Raw genomic sequence first — 26,495 nt, forward strand, 5'->3', positions numbered from 1 at the left:
CTCCCAGCACCGCCTGCGGCGGGGGGAAAGTTCCCCAAACTTCGCCCCGGCGCGGCTGGGCGGAGCGGAGCCGGCAGGGGCCGCGCCCCCGCCCCGCTCCCGGCCCCGGCCGCCGCGCACAGAGCGCAGCGACTCCCGCCCCTTCCCCGGCGGAGCCGGGCGGGCCGGGCCTTGCCACGGCCGCCACCTCCCCCGGCGGGGGCGGGCAGGGGGAGGAGCGCGCCGCGCCGGGCCGGGCCGGGGGGACTAGGGGGAGCTGCTGCACCTGATACACCGGGGCGGCAGCGCGGCGAGGGAGGGAGCGGCGCTGCCCGCCGCCTGCGAAAGCCTCTCCCCGCCGTTAGTCAGCGCTGGTCTCGCTGCTTCTCCCTCCTCCCGCCCCTTCTGCGCGGAGCTGGGCTCTCGCTCCTGTTCCCCTCGGGGCCGGCGGCAGCGCATCCTCCTCCTCCTCTTCCTTCCCCCCGGGCCCCATGGCTTCGGCCGGCAGCGGCATGGAGGAGGTGCGCGTCTCGGTGCTGACCCCGCTGAAGCTGGTGGGGCTGGTGTGCATCTTTCTGGCGCTCTGCCTGGACCTGGGAGCCGTGCTGAGCCCCGCCTGGGTGACGGCGGACCACCAGTACTACCTGTCCCTCTGGGAGTCCTGCCGCAAGCCCGGCAACTTGGACAGCTGGCTCTGCGAGTCGACGCTGCACAGCGGTGAGATACGGCTGCCCCGGGGCTCGTCCCGGCCCCCCCCCCGGCTCCGCTCCCCCTCTCCGGTGGCACCTCGACCCCGCAGCCGCCCTCTGCCTGGCCCCTGCCCCCTCCCTCCTTCGGCCCTTTCTGCCTTCCCCCCCCCCCCCGACCTCGGCCGCCTCCCGCTCCCCCGGCCGCTCCCCGGGCGCTGAGACTTGCCCCACGGCCCCCATGCCCTGGCTGCCCGGCCAGCATCCCCCGAGCCGCCTCTCCTTCACCCTTGTCTCCTCCGGGACCGTGTCCCAGCCCCGTCCCGGGGCCAGCCCCCCCCCCCCCCCCCCCGGACCGGAGCAATGCCCGGGGCCCTGCCCCGTCGTCCCCCGTTCCCCCTCCGGGCTCCTCTCCTCGCCCGCTGCCGCCCCTGCTCCCCGCCCGGATCCCCGCTCCGGCCGCCGCCGGGAAAAGTCCCCGGCACCTTTGTCCTCTCGCCCTCCGCACCCTTCCCGTTCCCGAACCGCTTCGTCCATCCCCATCCTCCTCATCCTCGTCCCTGCTTCCCCAGTCCCGACGCTCGCCCTTCCCGGCCTCCGCGGCGCCGACCCCGCTTCTCCCTGGCTTGCGGGTCGGGGCGAAGGCGGCGGCGGCCTCTGTGCGTGTGCTAGAGGGGGGAGCGCTGGGGGTCCGTGCCCGACTCGTCCCTCAGCCTGCGAGGTGGTCTAGGGCGCAGGGGAGATGCGAGGTTGGCTTCTGTGAGCCAAAGGGGTGACCGGTTTCGTATCTGCCTTTGGCTGTGTTTTCACAAAACATTCCGACTTTGGACTAGTTTTGATTATTTTTCTGTGTGGCAGTCGTTCTCATACAGTGAGAAGCTGTTGGGGATCAAGCATCTTATAATTTCCCCCCCCCCTTCCCCCCCCATCTCCCGAAGTCAATAGTCTTGGAAAGTTGGGGCTTCCTAACCAAAACCGATTGTTACTGTGTCCCGAGTGAGGATGCCTGGGCTCCGGCTCTCTCTCCGTCCCCTCGGCTCTGCTTGTCTGTGGCTTTCTCTAGCAAGTACTCATCTTTCCGTCGTCTTTCATACGCCTTTGCCTTCTTGCTACACTCCCTGATTTGATTTCTTGATGCTCATTCGTTCTTCAGCTTTCTAGGTCTTCGGTCGTAGATTTTTTTTTTTTTGGTAATTTTTTTTTAATGTCATTTCGCTATTGCTTGGAGTACTTAAAAAACGGGTTGTGAATGATATAACCAAGCCGCCTGTTGAATATTTTTCAGTAAATTCTTTTGGTACCATAATTGTTTAGGTTTTCATGGGTTGTTTTATTTATTTCATGCCTGATAGCAACTTCTGGAGTCCCAATAGAAACACTGACAAATGAAGCCAGCCTTTTCTCCCCCAGCCCCCCCGCCCTGTTTTCATCCCCATCCCTGTTCTCACCACACACAGACTTGCATTGCTAAATCATCCATTTGGATTGCTGTGCTCTCTGGTTGGGTAAATCATACAGGGACAAGATGTTTGTTTTGGGAAAGAAGGCAAGGGGCTGACTGTATATTCTGGATGCTTTCCTTTTTCCTCGTTTCTCTGACATCCATGTATGGGTTCTGGGAAATAACTGATCTCTGCTTGAGTAGAAATTGCAGAGGTTCCTTTGCTGCTGTGCTTATTTTTTTCTGTCATTGCCTGGAGTAATATTTGAGGGTTTCAACGTTGTTTGGGGTTTTGTTTTAAATCACGTAATGCCAAAACGAATTGTAAAGAAATGTCAGTTTCAATCAGTTACCAGGGTATCTACACAAACTTTGGAGAGCTTGCTTTTCCTTCCCCAGTATAAATGGAAATTTATGTAGGAATGTCAGCTTCTATGTGTCTCCTTAGCAACGTGAATCCTTTGCCCCTTCTCCCTGTCTCCTGAAATAGTATCCCCTTGATTGCAGAAGGACTTTTCAGATGGCTTGAATGAGAACCTGCTTCAAATCCCCCCCCACCTCCGCACACACTTTTTTGGGCTCCCCCCTCAGTTCATCTCCCTGCCACGCATGCGTGTATACACATACACACACACACACACACACAGACACACACAGAAGTGGGACATTAAGGAAAGCAGGACAGCTTATGGAACAGCATAAAAGGACACTAATCTCTCTTGTTGCTTTATTGGTCACCTGTCTGTTTATGGGAAGGTGGAAGATGAATGGGTGAGGACGGATAGAAATGAAATGTAGTTTGTTGGATGCTGTGTGTGGAAAATTTGCCCTCTCCTGGTGCTTTCTCCTACCCTGTGCAAAAATTCCTGCCTGTCTAGTTTCATTCAGGTTCCTTGAATGAGCTTTACTCATTTTCCTTAGATACTTTCCGGTCTAGTGGAGCCAGGTTTCACAAGCTACTGGGGAAGAAGTGAATGATTGTTTTATTTGAGGTGACTGACTGGAATAAACCCTTCATTTTCCTCATGTTTGGCACACAATGCTACACTCTGTGGAGACCTGAAATACGAGAAACTCTACTGTTCTCCCTTTGCCTTCTGCTAGTGTGTTACAATTCCCATTAAAGAAAATGGGAAGGCTCCCAGTAAGTTCAAGTTGGATTGGGCTCGTATTCGAGACCATTTTGTGTGCTTGCCTTAATATTTTAAGTGCACTTTCCTCCTACACCAAGAATCTAGCAAGCAGTATATTTTGGAGTTAGCGGAGCGCTCCCACAGGGAAAGCTCTTTTAGCTTGATACCAGTGCAAGCAGCTTTGTAGCTGGCTAGCTGTGAAAAGCAGTAGTACACACAGGAAAAAGGCATCTTCACTGGTGGTTTTAAGAGATTTACTTCATCATCCCTTGAAGGAGAGCACCTCAAGTGGCATCATCAAGGGCAAGCTCATTCTAGAAGCTGTTAAAGCATATTTGAGGTTTAATTAAAAACCTTTGTTGTAATTAGATGTAGGACCCCTGACTGCTATCAAAAGGGCAACTTAGTAGCGGAGAGCAGAAGGAAATGTACAGAGCATGATTACATTGGCTGATATAGCAGGAAATAATCCTTCTCAGCCGTTGCTAGTGCTTGGAGTATGTGTTCTTGCATTCATTCATTCATTGTTTTGAGGGCTTTTTTTTGTAGCTTGCAAGCAATCCTTTGCTCTCATACTGCTTTTAAAGTTGTGTAACTACTTCACAATATTGCTGGTTCAAGTATGTAAAATAGTGAGTCAAATTAATTTTTAGAAATCTGAAGATTATAAAATATCTCATCTTAATTTGATTTTCTTCTGTTTGAGTCTTTAGGGTCTATGTAAATCACCTGTTCAATTTTTTTCCTGTAATTGCAGGAGCTAGAAACATATTCTTGCATATCCCTCGTCTTCCTCTTCTCTTGATGAAATTCTAAAATTCCCACTAACATCAACTTCAAGAGCTAAAAAACCAACAAAGTTGCCAGTATGGAAATCTTGAGATCCAACAATGCTGCTTTACAGTTTCACCAGCTGTCTGGGCATAAAGTTATTTTCTATAATCAAAGCTTAACTTGGCTAATGCATAAGTTGTCTTTAAGTCAGATGTATTTTAAGCTCATGTGTTAAACTAAAAAAAAAAAAAAAAAAAAACAAACAAAAAAACCAAACCAAAAACCCCAAACAAACAAACACACACACACACAAAAAAAAACCCCACCCCAACAGAGTTTGGAGTGTTCCTTTGGTGTCTTTAAACAAAATTTTTTTAGACCTCATTTGAAGTGGATTATGTCTAATTTGTGATGGTTCATTTGCAGATTTATCAGGAGTTAGGAGTTATGTATGAATATTTATTTCTATCACAGCATGTGCCTAAAATTAAATGCATCTTATGTACAACTGCATGGCATGTCTGTACCTGTACAGGTAGTTGTCTTCTTCCTGCAGAATTAATAACAGTAAATTTGAATTTATGCAATAGACTGCAGCCGTTATAGTTCTTTAAATCAAAAATATGCAAATATGATGTGGAAGACATAAATGGTTCCATAGAAACTAATCTGCAGATAGACATTGTGTATTTTGGCTTCAATACACGTATATGCTATTCATAGAAAACAATGGCTCCTTCGCAGCATTTCAGTTTATTGTGAAAATAGCGTATATAAAAATATGTTAGAATGGTTTCATACTGGTTAACTGTATTCATTCTGGTTTATGGGGAGCATATCACTTTGTTACTTCTCAACCTGTATATTTGTTTATGCAACGTTCAGTTTTCTATAAGATCATTATACTCCAAGAACTGTCCATGAATGTTTGAAAGACAAAACAATCTCAAGGAAATAGGTGCCACAGGGTCTCTGTACATGTTTAAACTTAGTGGCGAACACACCATAAAGGTAAGCTTAACTTATAGCATAGTGCAGTAAAAAAACTTGAGTCTAGTTTTGTGTTTGTAATTGTGTTCTAATTTGTTCTTAAAATAAAAAAAGCATCAGAGGCTGCTCATTTGGTAGCACTTGAAGGGGTTTAACCTTAATTATACATTAGATGCAGATATCTGAATTAATGTGGCTCAATAGTCTTGGATAGTATCTGCTTGTTTTGAATCTAAGAGGTTGTTCCAAGGGGAAATTGCTAGCTCAAAAGCAGCTTCCTCATTAGAAGATCTGGATCGTTGCTCAGAGTTGATGTTGACACATATTTGTAAAAAGCTCAGCAAGGCTGATAGTTTGCTGTAAAATAACGTAAGAAGAACAAATGTAATTTTACTAAGTCTGAAGAAAGAGGCTCATACAATGTAAGGAGCAATTAATAAAACATTCCTTCTGGTTTTGAAAACTGTAGTCTGTCGTTTTGCATATTACTTTCTTTAATAATCATGCCCAGCACTTTACCTGAAGGTGGATATAAAATCAAAAGCTGTACTACTTCAAACTCACTGTCTAAGACCCTGAGCAAGCTGATCTAACTTTGAAGTTGAATCTGACTTGGAGATTGGCCCTGCTTTCCATGGGGAGCTGGACTAGATGACCTCCAGAGGTCCTTCCCAACCTAAATTGTTCTGCGATTCTATGATGACTAATACTCTGTTTATGCCTGATGGCTACCTGGTCCTTCAATGTGTTCAAAGTGCCTTGAATTTGTTAACTACCCCTCACAGTAGCCCCAGATAGAATCTTTTAAGGTATGCTCCCTCTTTTACAAATGGACCAGTTATTTTAGCCTCAGACTTCCCAAGGCCATGCTCTGTGGGAACAGCAGATCTAAGACTGGACCAGGAGTCTGGACTTTTTAGTATGATAGAGGCTACCATTTCAGCCACCCTTCTCCAACCAGCTAAGAGATGTGGTTACAGCACATTTGTGTGTAACGTGTGAAGTTTGTGTGAATTTATTTGATCAGATCAAGAGCACCATACACCTTGTCACTGATAATCTTTAAAAAAAAAAAAAAAAAAAAAAAAGGAAGACTTCTAGCCTTAGTGGGTTATTGTTACTGCTGTTTTTAAACATTGCAATTTTAAAATCAGTAATGTTGCTTTAAGTCTTGTTTATTTAATAGAGGTGTCTTGCACCAGTGAGTTAAAAGATGTTCCTTGTGTTAGGGATAATATAAGTGGTTTAAATATTTGATGAGGTTTTATATTTAGAATCACGTAGAGAGTAACATTGCCTCTGTTACTGATTTGTGGCCAAAGATGACCACATAAGATTCAAGGTAACAAGCAGGAGGCGGGGTGAAGTCTATCTAGCTGTATTGCTTTATGTGTTTTCACTTGTTCCATTTCTGTAATATAAAGGCCATCGTTTTGATGGGAAGTACTCCTTGAACTATTTTAAATGCTAATTGTTTTTCTCAAGGAACAGCGGAATGAGTTTTGAAAATTGCAAAAGATTGCCAGTTTTCTTGAAGAACATCGGTAACTGTGGGAAATAATTACATTCCTGTTCCAATACGAAGTGTACTTCTTCAGATTGCTAAAATGTAGTAGTATATATAGAAGAGGTCAGAAAAGGTGAGCTTTTCTTGAAAAGCTTGTATAACACATCTCCCACACTTCTGTCCTAATGACATACTCCTAAGATTTTCAGGTTTTTGTGAGGTTCTTGGAGTTGTGGGTGTGTGCGTTTTGGTTTTTTCTTGAATGAATGAATATCCAATAATTAAAATGGCATAGTAGTGAGCTAATCTCAGAAGAATGCCACGTATCCAATGGAAGAAATGCCTGAGTACATGCTGTACTATTCTGTGAATGAATTATAGATTACATGACTTTTTGTAATGCTGTGCTTGTGTCGAAGTCCTCTGTTGGCAAAAATGATGTGCAATGCATGTTGCCCTTAAATAATAAAATAAAGATCTGTATAATGGCAGCACTTAACCCTTTATTTGAAGATGCACTTCATTTAAAGGATTTTACTCTGTGATTTTAGAAATACAGGCAGCCCACGGCTCAGAGAGCAGCTGTACAGAAACCCCTCAAAGTGTATATATTTTGTGTACATAAGGAATGTAAGCTTTAATCTTCAGGAGAGATGTGTGTCGTGGGCAGATGAGCAAGCACCTGCTATGTTTCAAGTTGCTCATACATCTGTAACCCCCTCAGGCATTAGACCACCTTGTCGTCTTGCAAAATCTGTCTCCTTTGCACAACAGCAGAGTTGCTTACCATAATTTTATTGTTTTTGTTGTTCAGTCTGAACTCCTGTAGAGATGGGAGATAAAACTTGTGGTGGTGTCGAAGCACACAGAAAGTTTGAGTCTAGCAGACTCGGAGCCACACAGAGTCTGATGAACACGGCAGCTGAAATGGAGACATCAGGCAGATTAATGCAGTCCCTATCTTATGCGAGACTGCCACAGAGCTCATCCTGAGAAACTGAACCCAGTTCTTCTTTGTGTGCTGCTCACTTCTCTGGGAACCAAACTGTCCCCCGCATGCTCAGTGGCATCTTCGGATGGAAGGCAAGGGAGGTCTGCTTGCCATTGGAAGGCGAGCGGAGTCTGCACCTTGGCTGCCTAATGAGTCCCCCGACCCAGCAAGCACGTCCTTCCCGGGCTGAGGAGGGTCGGTGGTAGAGTACCTACTGCCCGGAGCGTCCAGCCTGCGGGCTGTCATCTTGCCTGGAGCTGGCCTCTTCCCCTCTGATCATGGTTATCTTGCTGTGGAGAAAAGGAAAGGCATAGGAGGAGCCTGAGTGAGAGGGACACAACTCTGTAGGTGACTGCTAAGGACTTTTCCCTCAACGCTGAGAGAGCCCTGAGGCTGGGCTGCCTGACGGTAACGCTCAGGTATTTTTGTATGTCAGTGGAAGGGTGTGTAAACAGCACCAGAAAGTTGGAAGGGACCTGTTAGGTAAGAGGCACTTCAAAGCAAGACTCAGATTTGGATTCTCTCCTACCTGTTTGTTCACAGACCCCATAGGTCTCATGTTTATCTCTTTCCAGCTTGGGTTTAGCAGACAGAAGAAGAGAGCGGTTTCAGTCCACTCTAGTGGTTAAGAAATTCTTCTGGGAAATGGGAGCAGAGGTTCAAGTCTGAAGCCGGAGCTGGGAAGCAAAGACCTCTCAGTTTCTGAGAAGCCCTCTAGCCCCTGGTGTATTGCAGCTAAGGAGGCGCCTGCCTTTCCTCCTTCATTAGTCGGCTGCCATCGTTAGCCCTTAGCGTTCTGTGTCTCGGCAAGACACAGGCAGACCCAGGTTAGCCCCAATTAGCTGTTTTTTGGACACGTCTCTGTGCTTGTTCTCTTTTTCTTTGACTGGCTCTAAATGACTCTTCACTCAGCATCAGGAACACTAAATCATCTTACAAGCATCTTGTACAGTAAATGGAAAGTGACTGATGCCTTATGTGGAGCCTCTGAATTATCCTTAGGGGAAGCACTTAAGGATTTTGGTACCCAGTATGAAATGCTCAAAATTCTGTTTGGGTGTTGTCAAAATCCTGGTGAATTAGAGCTATGAGAAAGCCTCACTATTAAGCCCATCTGTATTGTGCAAGACTCGGGTTATTGAGGGCTTTGTCCCGCGTGCTACCGTGTGTGGATGAAGACCGATCTCTTAGGGAATAGCTCAGTACATAAATCTCCTGTTGGAGAAGAAGCAGAAAATTGTTTTGTCTCTTCCACAAACAGCTTCCTTTTAACGTATCTGTGACCTCACATAGTTACTTCATGTGTTCAAATCCACGTCTTTCAGAAGAAAGCCTTGGTGTAGAGTGTTTGACTTCTGTCTTAAGGAAATCATGCATTCAGCCACAGCTGGCTGGTTCCCACAGCGCTGGTAACCCTTTTTATGTGTCTGTGTGACTTGGGGACCCACAAGCACAAGTCACTTTCATGCTTTAGAGAAATCTTATTCTCAATCCATAAAATAAAAAGAAAATGTAAAAGCCAGAATGCATCTGTGCTGCAACTAGCAGTAATAAGCATACTATACAAACTGACAACGAGCAGAAAATACTTATTTATTGCGATTTTTGTACAAGGCTCCGCTGTGGAAAATTGTGGCTAGAGCAGCTTGCTGAAGGCTTGGTATAGATGCTGTCAGAAAGCGCTTCTCTCTGCAGCGTGCAGAAGTGTGTGCTGCGGAGCCTCGAAAGTCTGCACTTGTGGTGCTGGCTGTACAAGAGCGGAGGAGTATGGACCAAGTAACTTATGGACACTGGGCTTCCCAGCTTTAGCCAAGATCCCCTTCATCCAGAGCAGAATTCACCTGAGCAGCTCCTTAAAAAAACCATCATTTTGGCTCAAGTGAGGTTCCGAAGGACTGACTTCTCTGTGGAATAATTTTATGTGAGAACTTAATGGCGACTGCAGTACTTATTTTATCTCGGTATTTCCACTGAATTTAGCAGAGCTTGGCCTTCCACAGAAGTCTGTGCATCTGATCATGCTGAAGAAGGAGGAAATCTTACTAATCGTGTGACAAATGCACTTTTAGAAACTAGATTCTACCTTTGTGTTTTTATATAATCACTACACTTTTTAAACTTTCATTGGCTATTTCATTGGCTAAGTTGATGAGCATTTATAAACTTAGAAATAGTTTTTAATATGAAGCAGTTAGGAATATCTCTGGCTGTCTTATTTATCTTAGTTGATTGTTATGACATTCAGTGGGTTATATTTAATTTCTTATGCGTGGGTGCCTCAACTTTTTATGCTTTACTTGACACGTTCTTTCCAATTCATTATTCTTGAATTTAAATGCTATATTACAATTTCTAAGAATATTTATTGGCTGAGGGCAGTGATAAGTGGAAGCTTTGCAATGAATCAGAAAAACTTACTTAAGAGTGGTGTTGTATTTTGTTTCTTAACAAGGTTTTATTTAGTGCTAGAAGAAAGTCAGTTATTACCTTCATCATGTAACAAGTTCATGCATTTTCTTACTTCAGCCTCTACGAGGAGAGGACTCGGTGGAAAACCATTGTATGAAAGAAAAGAATACTTGATTGTTTCTTAAGAGATTAATTCAGTTCCCTTGCATTATCTGAAAGAGCCCTATACACAAATGTTTCACCTATTCCACAATATGTTTTTATGTCCACCGCTTCTTTTACTGTAGAATACCATGTAGATAAAATATTTAATTTGGGGGGAACTTGCTGAAAACATGAAATCTGTGACAATGCTAGCCTTTTGTGTTGCTCTTTCTCATGTTAAAAAATGACCTAGTTATTAAAATAAAGAAACATTTCAGAACTTCGAGATGTTTTCTTCTTCTTCCATGGTTTTTCCTAATTTTATCCTAGTACTGAAGTATTATTTTGCCCAAGAAATAGACCAGATAGAGCTGCTCTTAATTAAAAATGAATATACAGCCTAAAGCCTTAGGTCATGTCATTTTGGGGGAAGAAGGGAAGAGAGTCACACATTTCAATGTGCAATTAACACTGTGCTTCTGTATCATTAAGAAACAGGCAGAATTTCCAAAGAGCAATGAGACCAAGCTGTCCTTACAAAAAGGCACTGATTTATGCTTGAGGAATTAACTGAAAATAAACATTATCATCATAGTTTGGGGGTTTGTTTGTTGGTTGTTTTTTTTTTTACTGAAGATGGTAATTTTAATAAATCTTACATATGTTTTGAAAATATGTGTTAAGTACCTAGGTTCATATTTATATATATTTACAAATACTGAAATCCACATCCCTAAACTAATAGGCAGATTGTTATAACAAAAATAATGCAAACATCACTGTCAGAACTGCAGTGTGTATTTCCCTTAGTTATAGACATTGTGATGCTTCTTGTGCAGTACAAAAACATGTTTGGATTTTCAGACCTAAAAATAGTATACATTAAGTGAGGCTTTTCGTAAGAAATCTGTCTTGAGTTACTTAACGATTGTCAAAAATGTGTTAATTCTAGTTGTTCGGATGGGATAGGTGGCATTATTAGTGTAATTCTTAACATATTGCTAAAATGATGGAACACTGAAAAAATCTGAAGTTATGCACATTCTGTTGACTCTACAGTTATAAACCAACAAAGCAACTTAATTTGGGCATGACTGTAAGATGACAGTGCTTTTTAAAATCTAAAAGTTTATTAAGATTTGTGGGAGTGCGATTTTACTAGTTCCTAACATTTTTCTTAGATAGTGGATGTGTAGTGTAAATAAACTCTAGTGATGTACAGTGAAAAATACTGATGTGCATTCTTAGAGTGCAACCAAATTGTGTTTTGAATCCAGAAAACTAATAGTTATCTCTATAAGGTCCCATTTTACTCATGTTTATGCATGTTTCTATCTCTATGAGAATAAGCAGTCTCACTGAACTGCCAAGGCTCCTGAACTGAGTATAGTAACTTCTTTGCAAGATTGGTGCATGCCTAGAAATGGTGCAAGCATATTTTGAGTACTCTAAAGTAGGCTTATGATGTTTATGTTCTGTGTACCAGTAACACTATGTAACAGAGCAATCTGCTGTTCCCGTTTTGATGCTGTGTGTTTTAAATCTCTCCTGGGTAGTCCCAGGAAAACTACAGATTTTTATTGTAGAAAACCGTTTGCTATATGTGGTTATATTGTTGTAGTTATCTAGCTTACAGGGTGTTCTTCCTTCAGTGGTAGTGATTCGATTTTCCTTGGATGTTTCTTTTCTCTTGTATAAAATCCAGTGGCCTGGATTTTTTCTTAAGAAATAATTGCCCGTACGTAGAAGGCGCATGCAGAAGGTTTTACTTACTTAATCCAACATAAGTTTTATTTTGTCACCAGGTCAAATGGCTTTCAGAATTGAAAGTTAAGGTTTTTCTAAAATGATGAGGAGATTTACACATGTAGTTTCCATGGTAGGCAGTATAGGAAAACTCAGTCCAGTATTCTTTATGCGCTAATGTCTGACCTTCATGATGCTCTTTAACCAGAATCCCTCTTAGCTGCAGCTCCAGGTAAAAGCTGGTAGGATTGTATGCTCCTGTAAACGGAGGCTGGAGCTAAAATAAAGAGGCAATTCCAGACATTGTGGCCAGAGCACAACGTTCAATACCTGATCCTCAGCTAGTGGTGAGGAACATTAAGAGCCTCGGTTTTGTCCTGGTGTCAGCATCACCGTGTAGGTTCTCTTACTCAAGAAATTAATTTTGTTAACTAAGTCAGTTCTTCCTTAGTTGAGAGCGTAGGTGTCTTCCAACACTGATTTGTCCTTTTACTCCCACGTCAGTACTATAGTAAGGTAGTTTGTTTATTTTTTAACCTTTCCAAAAATCCATAGATATATCTGTCCTGGAAGCTAAACTATGTTCTAACCCCACACTTACATCGTCTTTGCCTTAGTTATTTTCACTTGATTGGTGGTCTTGCCAATGTGGTTTTGGAAAGCAATAGGATACTCAACTTTTTTTCCATTTAGTTGCTACTCCAATGTTGCACACGTTTCGTTTGCATTAGACTTTGGCATCTGATCAATGCGAAGATAACATTTAATATTTTGTTATTTGTAGCGGCTTTCAAAAATTTTAGTTTTTGAGTTTTCCCATCTGGCACTTTGATTTATCTCATCAATTTTATATGGCTTTTAACTTCGGGGTGATATGGATTTATGTGTCTAGTCTTTGTATCTGTGTAATTTTCTAGTGCAAGGATTCCTTTCATGTTGTTCCAGAGTGGTCCATTCTGTTTATTTATTTCTGTATTTTATATCTGTAATGCACTCTGATATTGGAAGAATACTTTCTAAATCATCAGTACACTAACCACTTGCTGTTTCTGAAGGATCATGTCAACATTAAAAACCACTCTTCGTAACATTCCCATCCATAACTAAAATCATATTTCCATCCCAATAATAGTAAAGCAGTGGGACACACAGCAAACTGGCGTTAGAGATTGCATGCTGAAGGTAGGAGAACGAGAGATTGTTCCCAGCCTTGCGTTTTGGTCCAGTAAGAAAATGAGGAGTAAAATAGCTTGGAAGGTTGAGTACTTAGTAATTAAAGTATTAGTAAACAACATGCCTGGATTTCTAAAGAGAATGAAAATAAATGTGTGTACTTGCACAAACATGCCTTTAAAATAACTTTCTTTTTTAACAATGCTTTTATAGCTCTTCTATTCACTTTCTTCTTTTAATCATCTTCATCCTTTTTCATATCATGTATGAAGGCTTTTTGTGATAATAGCTGCCAGCCTTCCATTCCCAAACCCCACAGCTGCACTGTCAGTAACTTCAGCAGATTAGATCCCTCTTGAAACTGGATGTACGGTTTTTTAAAACGCTGAATTCTGCTCTTTTCAAAAAGAGAATGTGGATTTTTGTTGTTGTTCTTGTTTTAGTAACCTTAAGATCTCTAAATTTATTTTGGAAATAATTAATCTTATTTTCTTTGAATTATGTAATGGATTTCAACATTTTATTCTGAATATTGTATGAGTGCTAGTATTTTCAAAGTACGAGAGATGCATTGGAACCGTAGGTCCTTTTCCCACAAGCTGATTTTGGATCATCTTCCTTGAACTACTAAATAGTAGTGATAAACAGTAAATAGTGATCTGATTCTTTTTCTTGATGCCCGTTATTGGAGAGAGGCAAGGTCTTATATACTCTTTTGCAAAGAGAGACAGCACAAAGTCTGCCTTTCTAAAATCCTACAGAAGCTCTTAAGTTAGATCTTGGATGTTGTATAGACCCGTGATGGCCATCAGCTTGCAAATGAATTTTGTTTTATGTGATTTAAGACTGGAAGGATGTTGTTTGTAACTGCATCCATTATGTATGAAAATAACTAGAAAATACACTGAGCCAAATCCGGAAGTTGCTTTTGGGCGAAGAAAAGAAAAACTGACACTTTAGGATAACTGGCATTTTAAAATGGACTTCAGATTTGACTTGGTGTGCATCTAATGATCGTTACTGCCTTTATAAGGGCTTGACTTCCACCTTTTTTTTAGTTAATTTTTTTTTTTTATTCCTTTGAGCATCTCCTTCCTTTACCTTCCCAAGTGACAGGTGTATATGATAAGCCTCCACGCATTTCCCTTCCTATGTCACCCTAATCAGCTCAAGCAGAGGTTCGACTTTCACTCTCTTCTGTGAGAAAGTTACGACAGACTGGTCACACGCTGGCTAATCCTGACCCAGGCTCAATTTCTCATTATAAATTGGAAAAAAAACAGGGGACCAAATTATGCAGTCTTACTCAAGCCAAAATCCCAACGAGGCCAACTAAGCCTTGAAAAAGTGTGGGAGGTTGCGGCACTTTGCTCCTGAGTTGCATCTGTTGTATAAAGGTGTTTCACAAATTAGGAGAAAAGAAATCCAAAGCACAGTTGTTTATTTACCCGAGCCTTGGTGCAGGCTCCGCGTTCCTCATATTCTGCTGTTTCTGTCAAGCCTATGGGCTTGTTTTACTGAAATTGTGTTATTATTTTTTTCCCTCTCTTTTTCCACCCAGACTGGCAGATAGCTACTCTGGCTTTGCTGTTGGGTGGTGCTGCCATCATTCTCATAGCTTTCCTGGTTGGGTTGATCTCTATCTGCGTGGGATCTCGGAGGCGGTTCTACAGACCAGTTGCAGTCATGCTCTTTGCTGCAGGTAAGCAGATTACCAGCACCATTATGAAAATTTCATGAGAGCAGCTTCACTTTTGTGAAGGAAGACATGCCTTGTTCTGCATACTAATTCAGAGGCATTTGGTTTACCTCTGTGTTAACTCTGGTGAGGTTTTTCAGGATACCAGCTCTGCACGGCATTAATAATTTTTGCAGTTTTACTATTATTAGTTCATAAACAATTATTTATTTGCATTATATTTATTGTTCTGTGCAGTACATGCAGCAGGGGAAACTACAGAGGATAAATCTCAAAGTACCATTTTTAGTCTGTGACTTTATGCTGCTTGATGTCCCTATTTTTATTCTATATGCAAAGCCATTTCTGTTATTTTAGTGTTCTTCCTTTTACAATTTTAAAACAGGAAAATTAATGCTCAAATATGAACCCTTGAAGCCCTACGTGTGAAAATAAATAGGATTATGTTGCAAGGTGTTTATATATGCCCTTGTGCCATGAGGAATTAATTTCAATCTGTCAGCTTGCTTACTTAGTTATTAATTTAACAAGCTGTCACAATGTAGTCCCTGTTTGGTTTTAAAAACATGAAAACGGAATAGTTTATATAAACAATCGCAAAGTCTTAAGGGAGACTTATGAATCTGTATAGTCCGTAAAGACTGGTGAGGTATAATTACGGTATCAAATCATCTCCTTTTGTACATTCTGGTGGTCTGGGGCTTAGTCAGCACGGATGTTTCTGTTTCTCCTGAGATTCACCAAGCATGGTTTGCCTTCATCCTGTCACTCACATCTGCATTGGAGCCAGCAGCTTAAGCCCCTTCTGATAGCCCGTAATGAAGAGGGTGACAGAACCTCGTCTTTGGGGTGTATTTAAAAAGCCACTTACAAGGGTATGAAAAGACAAAGGCGCGGAATTTGCGGGGTATTCGGGAACGAAACAAAGCTCCGGGGAAGGCTCCTGCTGCCCCCTGCTGTTAACGTTACCTTGGTTGAGCCGCAGTGCTTCAAAATGCACTTTTATTTGCTCAAGACATATTGGTAGGTTATATTGCATTTGCTTTTAGGAAATGAATGCGACCTAGGATCAGACTTCCTAAGCGGAAAGCGTATCTTTTTGTTCTATGTGTCGCGTTGCTTGCTTGGTTGAATGAATAAAGGCACTGTTGCCATTATTTTAAAATTTAGGGTTAATTCTGAGATTATAAAGGATGCTGGGCAATTAACTTTGGAAATGGGATTACTGTAGTAGTTTCTTATTTGGATTTTGACTTAATTTCTCATAACATTGTGTAGTAACCTAGTAATTGTTCAGTCATACACTGCCTATCTTGTCATACTGCTCATTTAGTATGTAGTTTGTACTAAAAAAAAAAACAAAGCAAAAAAATTCCCCAAATCCTGCTGTTTGGCTTAAAGCTTAACCTATTTTCCTCTGCATAAAATTAGTTCTAGTCTTTACTGCAAAAGTTGGGGAAGAAGGGAGGTTTAATGCTTACTTGCATCAAAAAAGGAACATACATTGGTGCTTTAGCTCATTGGTGGCATTCACCTCTTTCCTTTGCCTCTGTGTGTGTGTGTTTGTATGCATGTGCACTTTAAATAGCCATGACCTGAAGCATGTAAGAAGAGAGATGATGAGGGTGAGACGGCCTGCCCCATTCTTCTTCATTATCTGACAAATCTGAGGAGAATCCTTTTGGGATTTGATGCTGACATTGTTAGTGTCATTTTCTACAGATATTATCTTTGATGTCAGCTATTTTTAGAGGTGAATATGGACTGGGATATCTTGAAAGAATTATGGAAAGAGTCTCCTGCTGAAGAGGGTAAAGTTAAGATTGCAGCAGAGTGGAGTTTGTGCCTTATGCAGTTGTCCATGGATTCAAACCTTCACCTGTGGATTTCACAGTAGATCTTTGAGGATAAACCCCGCCCCGACCTGTGAACCTGCTGACAAGACCAAATATTCTGTATGACTCTGGTTAGGAGTCTACCAGCTGCCTCTGGAAGAAGGACACAGATTGAATTGCCCAAAGACATTTAATGATCTGTGTGGGTGTCAGGTAGAAAACGTCACTGTGTGGGAGAAAGAACAAAATGGAAAAGTGGTTTCCAGGCACCTTAGAGTCCAAACAGTTGGTTCCAGGCATTTTTTTCTTCTAGTTCTGATTTATTTTCATTTATTTTTCTTTTTTTCTCAGCTTCAGGTTTCAGTTAGCGACTCTAGGTGAGGAAAAAGATTGACTGGCTAGGACTGGAATTGATGAGAAAACAAAGGGACAAAAAAAAATAATTCAACCTACATACTGAGAATAAGCCAGCAAGTGATCAACAGATGTGAATGCGTTTAAAGTACATACTGTCAGCTCTGTGTAATGGGGAGAGGAACAGTAATACCTCAGGTAATGGAAAAACGTAGAGCATACAGAGAGGCAGTTGCAGGACATTCTTGCGTGGAGCCGGCTTGGCTCATACAGCTCTTCCCAGCATTTTTGGTCTAGTAGAGCTTATGTACTTGCTGGGGTGTCTTAGTGCTCATGAGCCAAACTGGCCCTGAAAGCTGCATCCTCAAAGTACAAGCTCACACGCTTGTCAGTGTAGAGTCTCATGATACAGTTACCAAATAACTGAGTGCTAACCGAGTCTTAATTTATGGGTAGAAAGAGAAACTGTAATTGTTGAAAGTCCGTTCTGACAGAGAGTCAGAGCACAGTCCGGCTGGTTGTGTCCTGAGGTCTGTGCTATTACCTATTTTCATAATGATGTGGAAGATAGAGTAAAAGTCTACTTGTCAAATTTTACGGTGAAGCTAGAAAAAATTGCAGATACATTGGAGGACAGAATTTGATTTTCAGAAGTTGATGGAATGGGCTGAAAAAGTAGGATTGACTTCAGTAGGATGTAGTGGAAGTTGCTGCAGGGCGGCAGAAAGAGTCATAGCATCAAAGAAATATTGATAGGAAAGATATTCTGTAGGTCATGTAGTCCAGCTTTGTTGAGGCAGGACAATCGCTAACACTAGGTCAATCAGCTGCAGCTTTGTCTGGACCAGTCTTGAAGAACTCCAAGGATGAAGGTTCCACGACCCCTGGTGGAATGCATGTTGTCCTGGTGCCATACTACCCTCCTTAGGATATTTTTTTCTTTCCTGATGTCCATTCTGAATCTCTGAAACTGAGATTTGTGTCCATTGCCATTATCTTAGGTTGCCTGGCACTACAAAGAAAAGGGTTTTTTTCTATCATCATTGAAGCTACATTTTCAGGTAACTGTAGGCTGGTTTGAAATTGCTCCTTAGCTGCCTCTTCATGAGTCTAAATAAACCTAGCTCCCTCATCCTCCTTTTAAGGATGATTTGCTCCAGGATTCTGATTATCTTGGCAGCACTATGGACCCTTTTCCTTAGTTGGTGAATCCATGTTCACTACAGATTGCCGCTTTGTTCTGCATGTGCTAGGAGGTGGATGCCAAGAGGATGTACTCCATAATGTTTCCAGGGATTGAGTTGAGGCTGATCAGCCTATAATTCTGTGGATTTTTCACTTCTAGCCTTTTTAAAGATGGACACAAGATTAACCTTTTTCCAATCATCTTAATATCTCCTGATCACTGTGATTTTTTTCATAGATGATAGAGGACTCACAATAACATTGGCCAACTCTTTCATCACCATTGGGTCAATCCCATTTGCCACCATAGATATGGGTGCAACTCTAAGTCATCCCTAACTTGTTCCTGCACTGCTGACATCCTCCCAAACCATGTCACTTAGAGGTTTTAGAGAAAGCATCATGGTGCATCATCTGTCACTAGACTGGCTTTACTGTCCATCATTGTATAGATATGTTTTCTGAACTTTATTTGGCAACTGATGCACCTGTGGAAATTCTTCTTTATTACCCTTTTTGCCATCTCCTAGCTTAATGTTCAGCTCCAGCTGGGCTTCAAACTTCCTGATTTTTTATCTAAATATCAAAACCGTGCTTTTATACTCCCCTCTCATTGTCTGTCCTTGTTTCCTGCTCTTGTGTGCCCCTTTCTTGCACACTCATTGAGAAACTCCCTGTTTGGCCAACTGGGCCTCCTGCTGAAATTCCTGGTCTGCCTCTGTAGCAGGGTGGTCTGTTCTTGAGCTAGCAATATTTTAAAAATCAGCATGGACCCCCTTTCTCTTCATGCTGCTTCCCAATTAATTGCATAGGTTGTATTAAGTACAAACAACTTACTCGATGGCAGTTGCATGTGTGTTGATCTTTGAAACTGCAACACCCGTTGGTTATTAATGAAGTGCTTTACTCCTGTGAATGAGCAGGAGGAATGGTGTAGAGAACAGAAATACAGAACTTACTAGCCAGCACCACCATTTTCATAAATATAGACCAATTAGAAAGCCACACGTAAGGTTTTTTTTGGACAGCAAAACTGTTACAGTCAAACATTCGAACAAGGAAAAAAGATGACTGAAATTATATTTTCCTAGTTTTAAAGCGTTTGTTGTGATTTCTGTGTATTCAATATGGTGAGTACATATTGCATATATTTAATGTAAATGGAATAAAACTAGTATTCCTGTTCCTGTGCAATTGTCTTGCAAGCATCATAGTGCTAGCCATAAAAATGGGTCTAAACTTGAAATGAATACTCTAGTTTGAGATGACTAGTCTTTTTTGGGTAGCATTTGAAAGTAGCTTTTTTTTTTTTTAGATTTCTTCTGCAGCCTTTTTTCTACAGGAAAAGACTAGCGCTTCTGAAGAAAGGTAGTACACACACTTCCCATAAGCAGGTCAACATAGCATGGAGTTCCTTTAAATTCATCGGAAGCAGATCAGTAGTTGCAAGCATTGGTTTTAACATCTTTTTGGGTCATACTGGTCATTTTTCATAACTTCACTAACTGTTGTTTCTAGCCTACACAGGTCCCTTCCCACTCTACAAGGAGAAACAATGATGGGAGGCAAAAATAGTGCAGAGCGACGGCAGCGTTCTGCAGCATGGCTGTTTCTACTGGCCAGTTGCTGCCAGCGCTTCCTTTGAGTTTTACAATAGTGTAGCTGGACCAGTAGTAGCAAAAGCAGGAACCCTCACTATAAAAAGGTCTAAAATACCTGTTGTGGGTGTTGCTCCTCTAGCCACATGTTTCTCTTCCAATAGAATCACTTTTTTGTTTCGTTTTGACAAGTCCAATCTGTAGATTAAAATTCCGCGTACTTCATATGTTAGATTGAGGGAAGGTGGAGAGCTTCCTTGGTTGGAAGTTGATACAGACACAGATGCACGCACACACAGAGCAATTCCTGTATTGACTCAGCAGAGATGCTGCAGCCCCAGTTTGGGAAGCCATTGAAGAACTTGCTTATATCCATTCGCCTTAGGAAATCCTTTTTGACTTTGAATGGTCTTAAAGATGTGTCTGAAAGCTAAGCATATGTTCAGGTATTTTTGGGTGTAATGGTGCTCTCATTATAAAGAATTGGAATGCATAATCTTTTCATAAGTGTAGGCGCTTCCCCTAGTGTACCCTGTCAAAATTTCTCCGGTGTTGCGCAGTATTTTGTGAGCTGCCAGACAAAAAATTCTATTAAAATGGAATAACACAAAGTAAGACTTCAATAACTTTGGGATTAAAAAAATCCTGTGGATTTTGGCATCCACATCAGAAAATCCACTTTCCAAGCATTATTCGGATTGCCAGTCTCAAGTAAGAGTCCAAAGACTATTCTGTAGGTTAAGCGGACAGGGAGTTGGGGAAGAAATTTCCAATGAGTGTTTTGTAAAGTGTTATCACCAAGGGTGTATAATGAACATTGGAAATCATTTCCCCATACCAGTCCCCATCCAGAGGACAGGAGAGTGTTCGTCTCCAGGGCTAATGAAAGGTGCTGGTTTGACAACACTAAAGAGTGCATGTGGGACTGAAAAGGCAAATGACAGATTTTGAGCATGTGAAGTGTTCAAGCAGTAGGAGAATATAATTAACGTTATTTTATTTTCCTGTAATTTCTCAGCATGATTTCAGAAGGGCGTCTGTAGTCCAAGGTAGTCTTCCTTTCTATTATCCACTGGCGTTTTTTATTGGCACTGGCCTTATAACAATTCTCTAAATAGCATTTGTTCTTCTTACAATACCTAATAAACTGTAAAAAATGACCCAGTCAATGTTAAAGAAAGTAGTAGTTATGGCATTACATTGCATACCATTGAACTTCCGTCGTGATATGTCTCCCGCCTGCAAATACTTAAGCACGTGCTTGGCGGTGCGGACGTGCCCACCCCGACTGTCACCAGGGCTGGGGCAGCTCGCAGAGGCACTCGCCTGCTGAAGTCTTGAAAAATTGCTGGTGTTGAATGCTGGGAGGGAGCACTGCGATAAGGCCACCTCATATATTTGAGGGGCAAAAAGGATGTTTTGTACATTCCTGTGATGCTTAGTCTCTTGTGGGGGGCAGAGCTAGAGGCCTGAAGAATCGCTACATCATACAGCTTGTTCTTCTCTTCCGACCAAGTGTAATTTTCACCCGCTTACCTTGGAAACTGTTGTCCCAATTTTCTGTTAGCAATGCGTCTGAATTTAAAAGAGAATGGATGCCGATGAAACTGAAATCTTCTTGTGAAGATCGAGGTTCTTCATCTGTGTATTTTCCTTTTCAGGTTACTGTATGTGGCTTTTTTTGATGTAGCACAATACTTAACAGGTTTGCTGAATTCCACTGCAGATGTGTGGATCCGGCTGCAGGAGATCTGGCTCTCTTAGAGACAGTGCTGTAGAAAGGAATGATTTTTAAGCTTTTTACTGCCTTGGATTTATCTGTTTTATTAGCGCTTTTTCATCATGAAGCATTTCTGACCCACCTCTTAAATTCGTAATACAAGGCAATGTTTTGCCAGTTGGAAATTTAGTGACTGATCAAACTTTATGGATTCCTTGGTATTCTGTGTAACAATATCATTAATTCTGATTACAGTACACAGTAATGCATATGAAATATGTAATTCAGTGAGTCCCTACTGAACATAAATATGTATCACCTACTACAATGAATTATTTCTAGGTTAAGTAAATGATTTGATTCTGAGCTATATTTCTTAATATTCGTTTATTCTTGCTTCTCATTTTGACTCCTTTATAATAACTATAGAACAACTGATCTTAGTTTTGTTATTCTGGAAGGAATAATGACTGCAAACAAAAATACAAAGGAGAGACAGAAAAGAGTTGGGAAAAGATTGCTTTCACTGTTTATTTCTCGGACATCTGAAGGATCATCGTTATACCATAGCAATAACATTTGTTCATCAGCGAGGGAATATGGAAGAACTGCTCTGTTCTCTGTGGGTGAAAGGAAGGTGATTTTTTTTTTTTTTTTCAAAAAGAGCAGTAATTACAAGCTAAAAATGCACCAAGAGCGTTTTAAATGTGAATTTCAGTTATGTGATGTTTTCCTTGTTTTATGGAAATGAATTAAGGCTTCTTCTGACATTTGTTTTTTTTCTCTTTCAGTTGTTCTTCAGGTGTGCAGCTTAGTCCTTTACCCAATCAAGTTCATCGAAACGGTCAGCTTGAAAATATACCATGAGTTCAACTGGGGCTATGGCCTGGCTTGGGGTGCAACTATATTTTCATTTGGGGGTGCCATTCTTTATTGCCTGAACCCTAAGAACTATGAAGACTATTACTAGAATCATTTAATGAAAAGAAAAATAACAAAAGGATTACCCCATCTTTTCTAACTCACAGTTTTTTTAGAACATTTGTGGAGCACCAAACAGTCTGCTCTGTTGATAAAATAGCCTTTGCCTTTTGGGTGTGAACAGTATAACCAGCTTTTACAACCATTTAAAAGAACTGTAAACACTAGGATTGCTGATCTTACATAGGCAGATGCTGCAAGCTGCTGATACATAAGCTTCATTTTTCCTGACAACAAGCAAAAGGATCTACGTGACAGCGATCATTGTGAGAAAACTGGTTGGAATGAGAATGCAACGCCAGCATCTGCTATTGCCTTCAGGGGAGCAGCTGGTGTAGGCTCCATTTAGAAGTTTCCCTGTATCATAGAGGATTCAAATGTCTGATAAGCAGGCAATGGCATCTTGTACAATAGGCTGTGTTGGCCCCTTGTTACTTGCTCAAAAAGCTCTTAAGGAATTAGTTGCAAGTGACTGTGTTGAGGGCAGTGAATGTAACTGGTTAATGACTTGTCTAATATCTGCATTCAACAGTCTTCTGGGAGAATAATAAAATAAAAAAAAAAAGAACAAACGACCAACCACACAGGATTTCGTGAATTGGTAATCGACATCACCGTGCCAGCTGTAGCAGATTGTTGAAGGAAGTCCAAACCCGGAGACATGTGCTTCTGACTGTGTAGTTGGAAGTTGTCTCAACTCTGAGTATTTTGCTGGGAGGGTGGAGGTAAGGGGGAGTAGAAAAAGACCTCATCTGTCCCTGAGGCATCTAAAATGCATGAATGAATTGCAGTTGTCCTAAGTACCCATTTAACTTCTGAACATCGTCATGAAAAGAATGCATATGGAACAAGTTCAGTTATATTTTTGAAAGGTATATAAATGAATATATATAATACAAATATAAATGCAGAGGGAGAGAGACGATTCGTCTTAAAATTGTGGTAAGAGCTGTGATGCAGTGGTTAAAATACTAACTTTGTACACATTCTTGAGAGTCTTGGATTGATACCCCCAATTTTGGTTGGTGTTACAAAATAAACATAAAATGGTTTGTCTTCTGTATATGCCCTTGTACAGACTCTGTGTTATGGGAAATGCTTAAAAGTTCACATCAAGTTAAGGTAGAACTGGACAGAATAACTACTTGCTATTTCTTGTGTAATCTAGTACTTACTAAAAATTGTTTTCTAAGGCTGTTGCAAAGAAAAAACTGCCATTTTTTTAAAAGTCTAGTTAGGTTGTGAGTGTCTCTGATCATCAGGAATACATCTGAGACCCCATCATGACCATATTAAAACATTAGCACTTCAGGAGGTAATCTCTTGTTTTTAAAAGCTGAGTTTATAATGGACTGGCTGATGATTATGTACATCTAATTACGCCTTGCTTAGTATGTTTTCCACTTAAAACATCCAGAGGCTGTACACATGAAATGAAACCCAAGGTAAAATAGGGAGAACTTTCACGTGAATTTAATCTGCATCACTTTTATTTTTGTTTACAATTTGCTTATTTGGATATTTTCAATTAATTATGAACATATTTTTATACAATTCTAATCTTTAGATACAACTATTTTTTTTAATGGAGAAATTTAAAATATATTCTGTGTGGACCTCTGCAAAAGCAGATATGCTGGGGTTGCACATCCAAATGGTTTTGCTGGTTCCATGGAAAAGACTGCTGAATTACTTGATGTTAAGACCACATCTACAGTGTTAATGCTTGTGCTGCCATTGGCAGGGCGCAGAGGTTCTGCAAGGACCGTGGGCCCACTGGGCTGCCTTTGGGAGGTTGTCGTGAAAGTATTGCTGACGTACAGAGATGGTTTATAAAACTCTGGGGCTCTCTGGAGCTAAATCTTTACTACCATGGCAGAATATTCTGTATCAGCAGTCTTTCCAGGACCGGTGGTGATTAATTAGATTAGATGGAGCAAAATGATAGCTTGACTTGGAAGGGATTGTATGGCAATGCCTGGAGAATAAAAAGGATGGAAGGAAAAATTATGTCCACTTGTTTCACAGGCACCAGAGAGCATTTGTAACTCCGCTTTTTTTCCTGAGACTGACCTAAGGCCGGATATTCAGTATATAGTTAACTCTGTATCTTTCTGAACAGCTGTGTAGTTCTGCTTTTATTTAGCAGCATGGAGAACATTGTAGTTTGGCATGGGAATTAGGTTAACGTAGAGAAGCCCACCACGAGAAGATCTCGGTACCTTTCTAGGAGGGCGGTGTTTTGGTGCTGACGTTGCACAGCCTTACATACACTTCACCTATGCTGACAAGAAGGTACAGTGCTGAACCCATATCATATCTACTGATTTATCAAGTCATTTTTCTTTATGTAGAGTTTGAGCGAAAACAACTGTCAGGCCTAGGCATATGCAAATTAATGGCATGTGCTCTGAAAGTCACCCGGCTCTTAATATGAAAGATCAGGCAAAAAATCTACAAACGGGAATGCCTAAAAACAGGGTTCTTCATTCATATTTGAGTCAGAGATCTGATTTTCAGTCTCAACACCTGCTTTTCCTGTTGAAGATAATGCAGTCTATGAGCATACACCCTCAAACTCCTCAGGTCCTTTGCGTTTGGGCATCTAGTATATGCATTTAGGTATCTACCTTTAGCTTATGTTGCTACTACCGTTTATTTTCCCCCCCCCTTACCGTTGCCAATTTTGGCAAGCATTCTGTTTCTCAGCACTGAACTAAAAATAAATGCAATGTTCTGCTGATTTTTTTTTTCTAGCCACAAAAAGATACATATCTGTGTCTTGAGTGTACGTACGACAAATCAATCATTTTGTATGTTGCGCTTGTGTCATGCCACTGTTATTTCAGTCGTTTGGCTTTATCTCACTGGCAGGATGATTCTCACACCACAAATCCATTGTTTTTCTTCCAAATATATATGAATGAATATATATAGCAAACTTGCAAGCAGGGCTAGTTATTTGTATTTTTTAAGCTTAAAGTATACCGTCCGGTGCTAACAAGTACCTAGCACCTCTTCTGGATTTCTTGCACAACTTCGTTTAGCTTTTGTAAATTTTAAAAACAAATATAGAGACCTATGTGTTTGAAATATAAATGATATATATGAATTAGCATGTAACTGTATATTATTAAACATGCAATGAAATGACTGGTAAGTGAAGTCTAATCTTATGGCTAGCAGCGTAATTTATTCAGACTGTATTTTTGTACAGAGCAGTGCACACTAACCTATTGCCTCTGTGTCCTCTATAATGCCTAAAACTGTGCCTAGAAATTTCTTTTCTGTCTTTAAAGGAAAAAAAAAAAAAGACAACTAAATGCTTCATGTTGTGGTTGTTTTTTCTGATGTTGTTCTTTATTTATTTTTGAGAAGTGTATGGTATGTTTATTAAATGAATCCATCAAAATATGGTTTGTTTTAAATGGTCATTGTTAGCAGGGAAAGACACGTGGTTTTTTTATCAAGACTTTTAAGTTTGCAGTTTTAATATCATTTCTGCATTTCACTATTTTTGTAGCTTACATAAAGTTATATGTGAAAAAGTAACTGAAATAAAAAAAATTGTTACACTAACCAAATGTGCCTGTTTTGCTCTGAGTGGAACAGATATGTACACAGCTGAAACTGGCCTGGTTTTCTGTTGGGCAGGCTGAGAAGGAATGGTCTGCTTAGGCTAATGAATATGCCTGTATTATAAAGGAGTCTCATCAAAATATACAGGGGGGAAGAGAGAGAGAGGGAGAGATGCAGGATCTTGCTGATGTAACCCCTCCATCTCACCTGGCCATAGAATAAATAGCACAGGGTAATTGTCTGGGTGTCACACAGCCCATAATGCCTTTATAAAAATGCAATTATTGTAACACCAGAAAACCAAGTTGTTTTTAATGTGGTAAATAACAAGGCCACGTGTTGAAGTGGGAATCTATACTGAGCACCTTGTTCCCGGTGGGGAAATTTATTCATTATATACATACTTCTTTTTCACATTTCCAATAACTAATACTTTTTTCCATTTTGATTCTGAAAGCCAGGTTACTTTTCACTCTGAAAAACACAGATACTGTTTTTGAACCTGAAACGTGGTGTTGGAAAAGAATGTTTAAAACACTGAAGATGTGATACTGTGTTGTTTCTACTGTTT

At 41.0% G+C, this 26,495-nt stretch overlaps 1 protein-coding gene across 1 annotated transcript; it reads left to right on the forward strand.

The window, feature by feature from the left end:
- Positions 1-229: 229 nt before the first annotated feature.
- Positions 230-25,929, forward strand: TMEM47 (transmembrane protein 47). The gene is made up of 3 exons (XM_075174416.1): positions 230-696; positions 14,535-14,675; positions 22,156-25,929. The coding sequence occupies exons 1-3, from the start codon at positions 471-473 to the stop codon at positions 22,332-22,334; spliced, it is 546 nt and encodes a 181-aa protein (XP_075030517.1). The 5' UTR covers positions 230-470; the 3' UTR covers positions 22,335-25,929.
- Positions 25,930-26,495: the final 566 nt, after the last annotated feature.

Source organism: Calonectris borealis, chromosome 1, assembly GCF_964195595.1.
Source record: "Calonectris borealis chromosome 1, bCalBor7.hap1.2, whole genome shotgun sequence".
Lineage (NCBI taxonomy): Eukaryota > Metazoa > Chordata > Aves > Procellariiformes > Procellariidae > Calonectris > Calonectris borealis.

What these genes read in the sequence shown, in the direction of transcription:
- TMEM47 (XM_075174416.1), top strand. Translation starts at nt 471, where the DNA reads ATGGCTTCGGCCGGCAGCGGCATGGAGGAGGTGCGCGTCTCGGTGCTG. An exon ending in CGAGTCGACGCTGCACAGCG is followed by an intron (nt 697 to 14,534) that starts GTGAGATACGGC and finishes TTTTCCACCCAG; the next exon opens with ACTGGCAGATAGCTACTCTG. An exon ending in AGTCATGCTCTTTGCTGCAG is followed by an intron (nt 14,676 to 22,155) that starts GTAAGCAGATTA and finishes TTTCTCTTTCAG; the next exon opens with TTGTTCTTCAGGTGTGCAGC.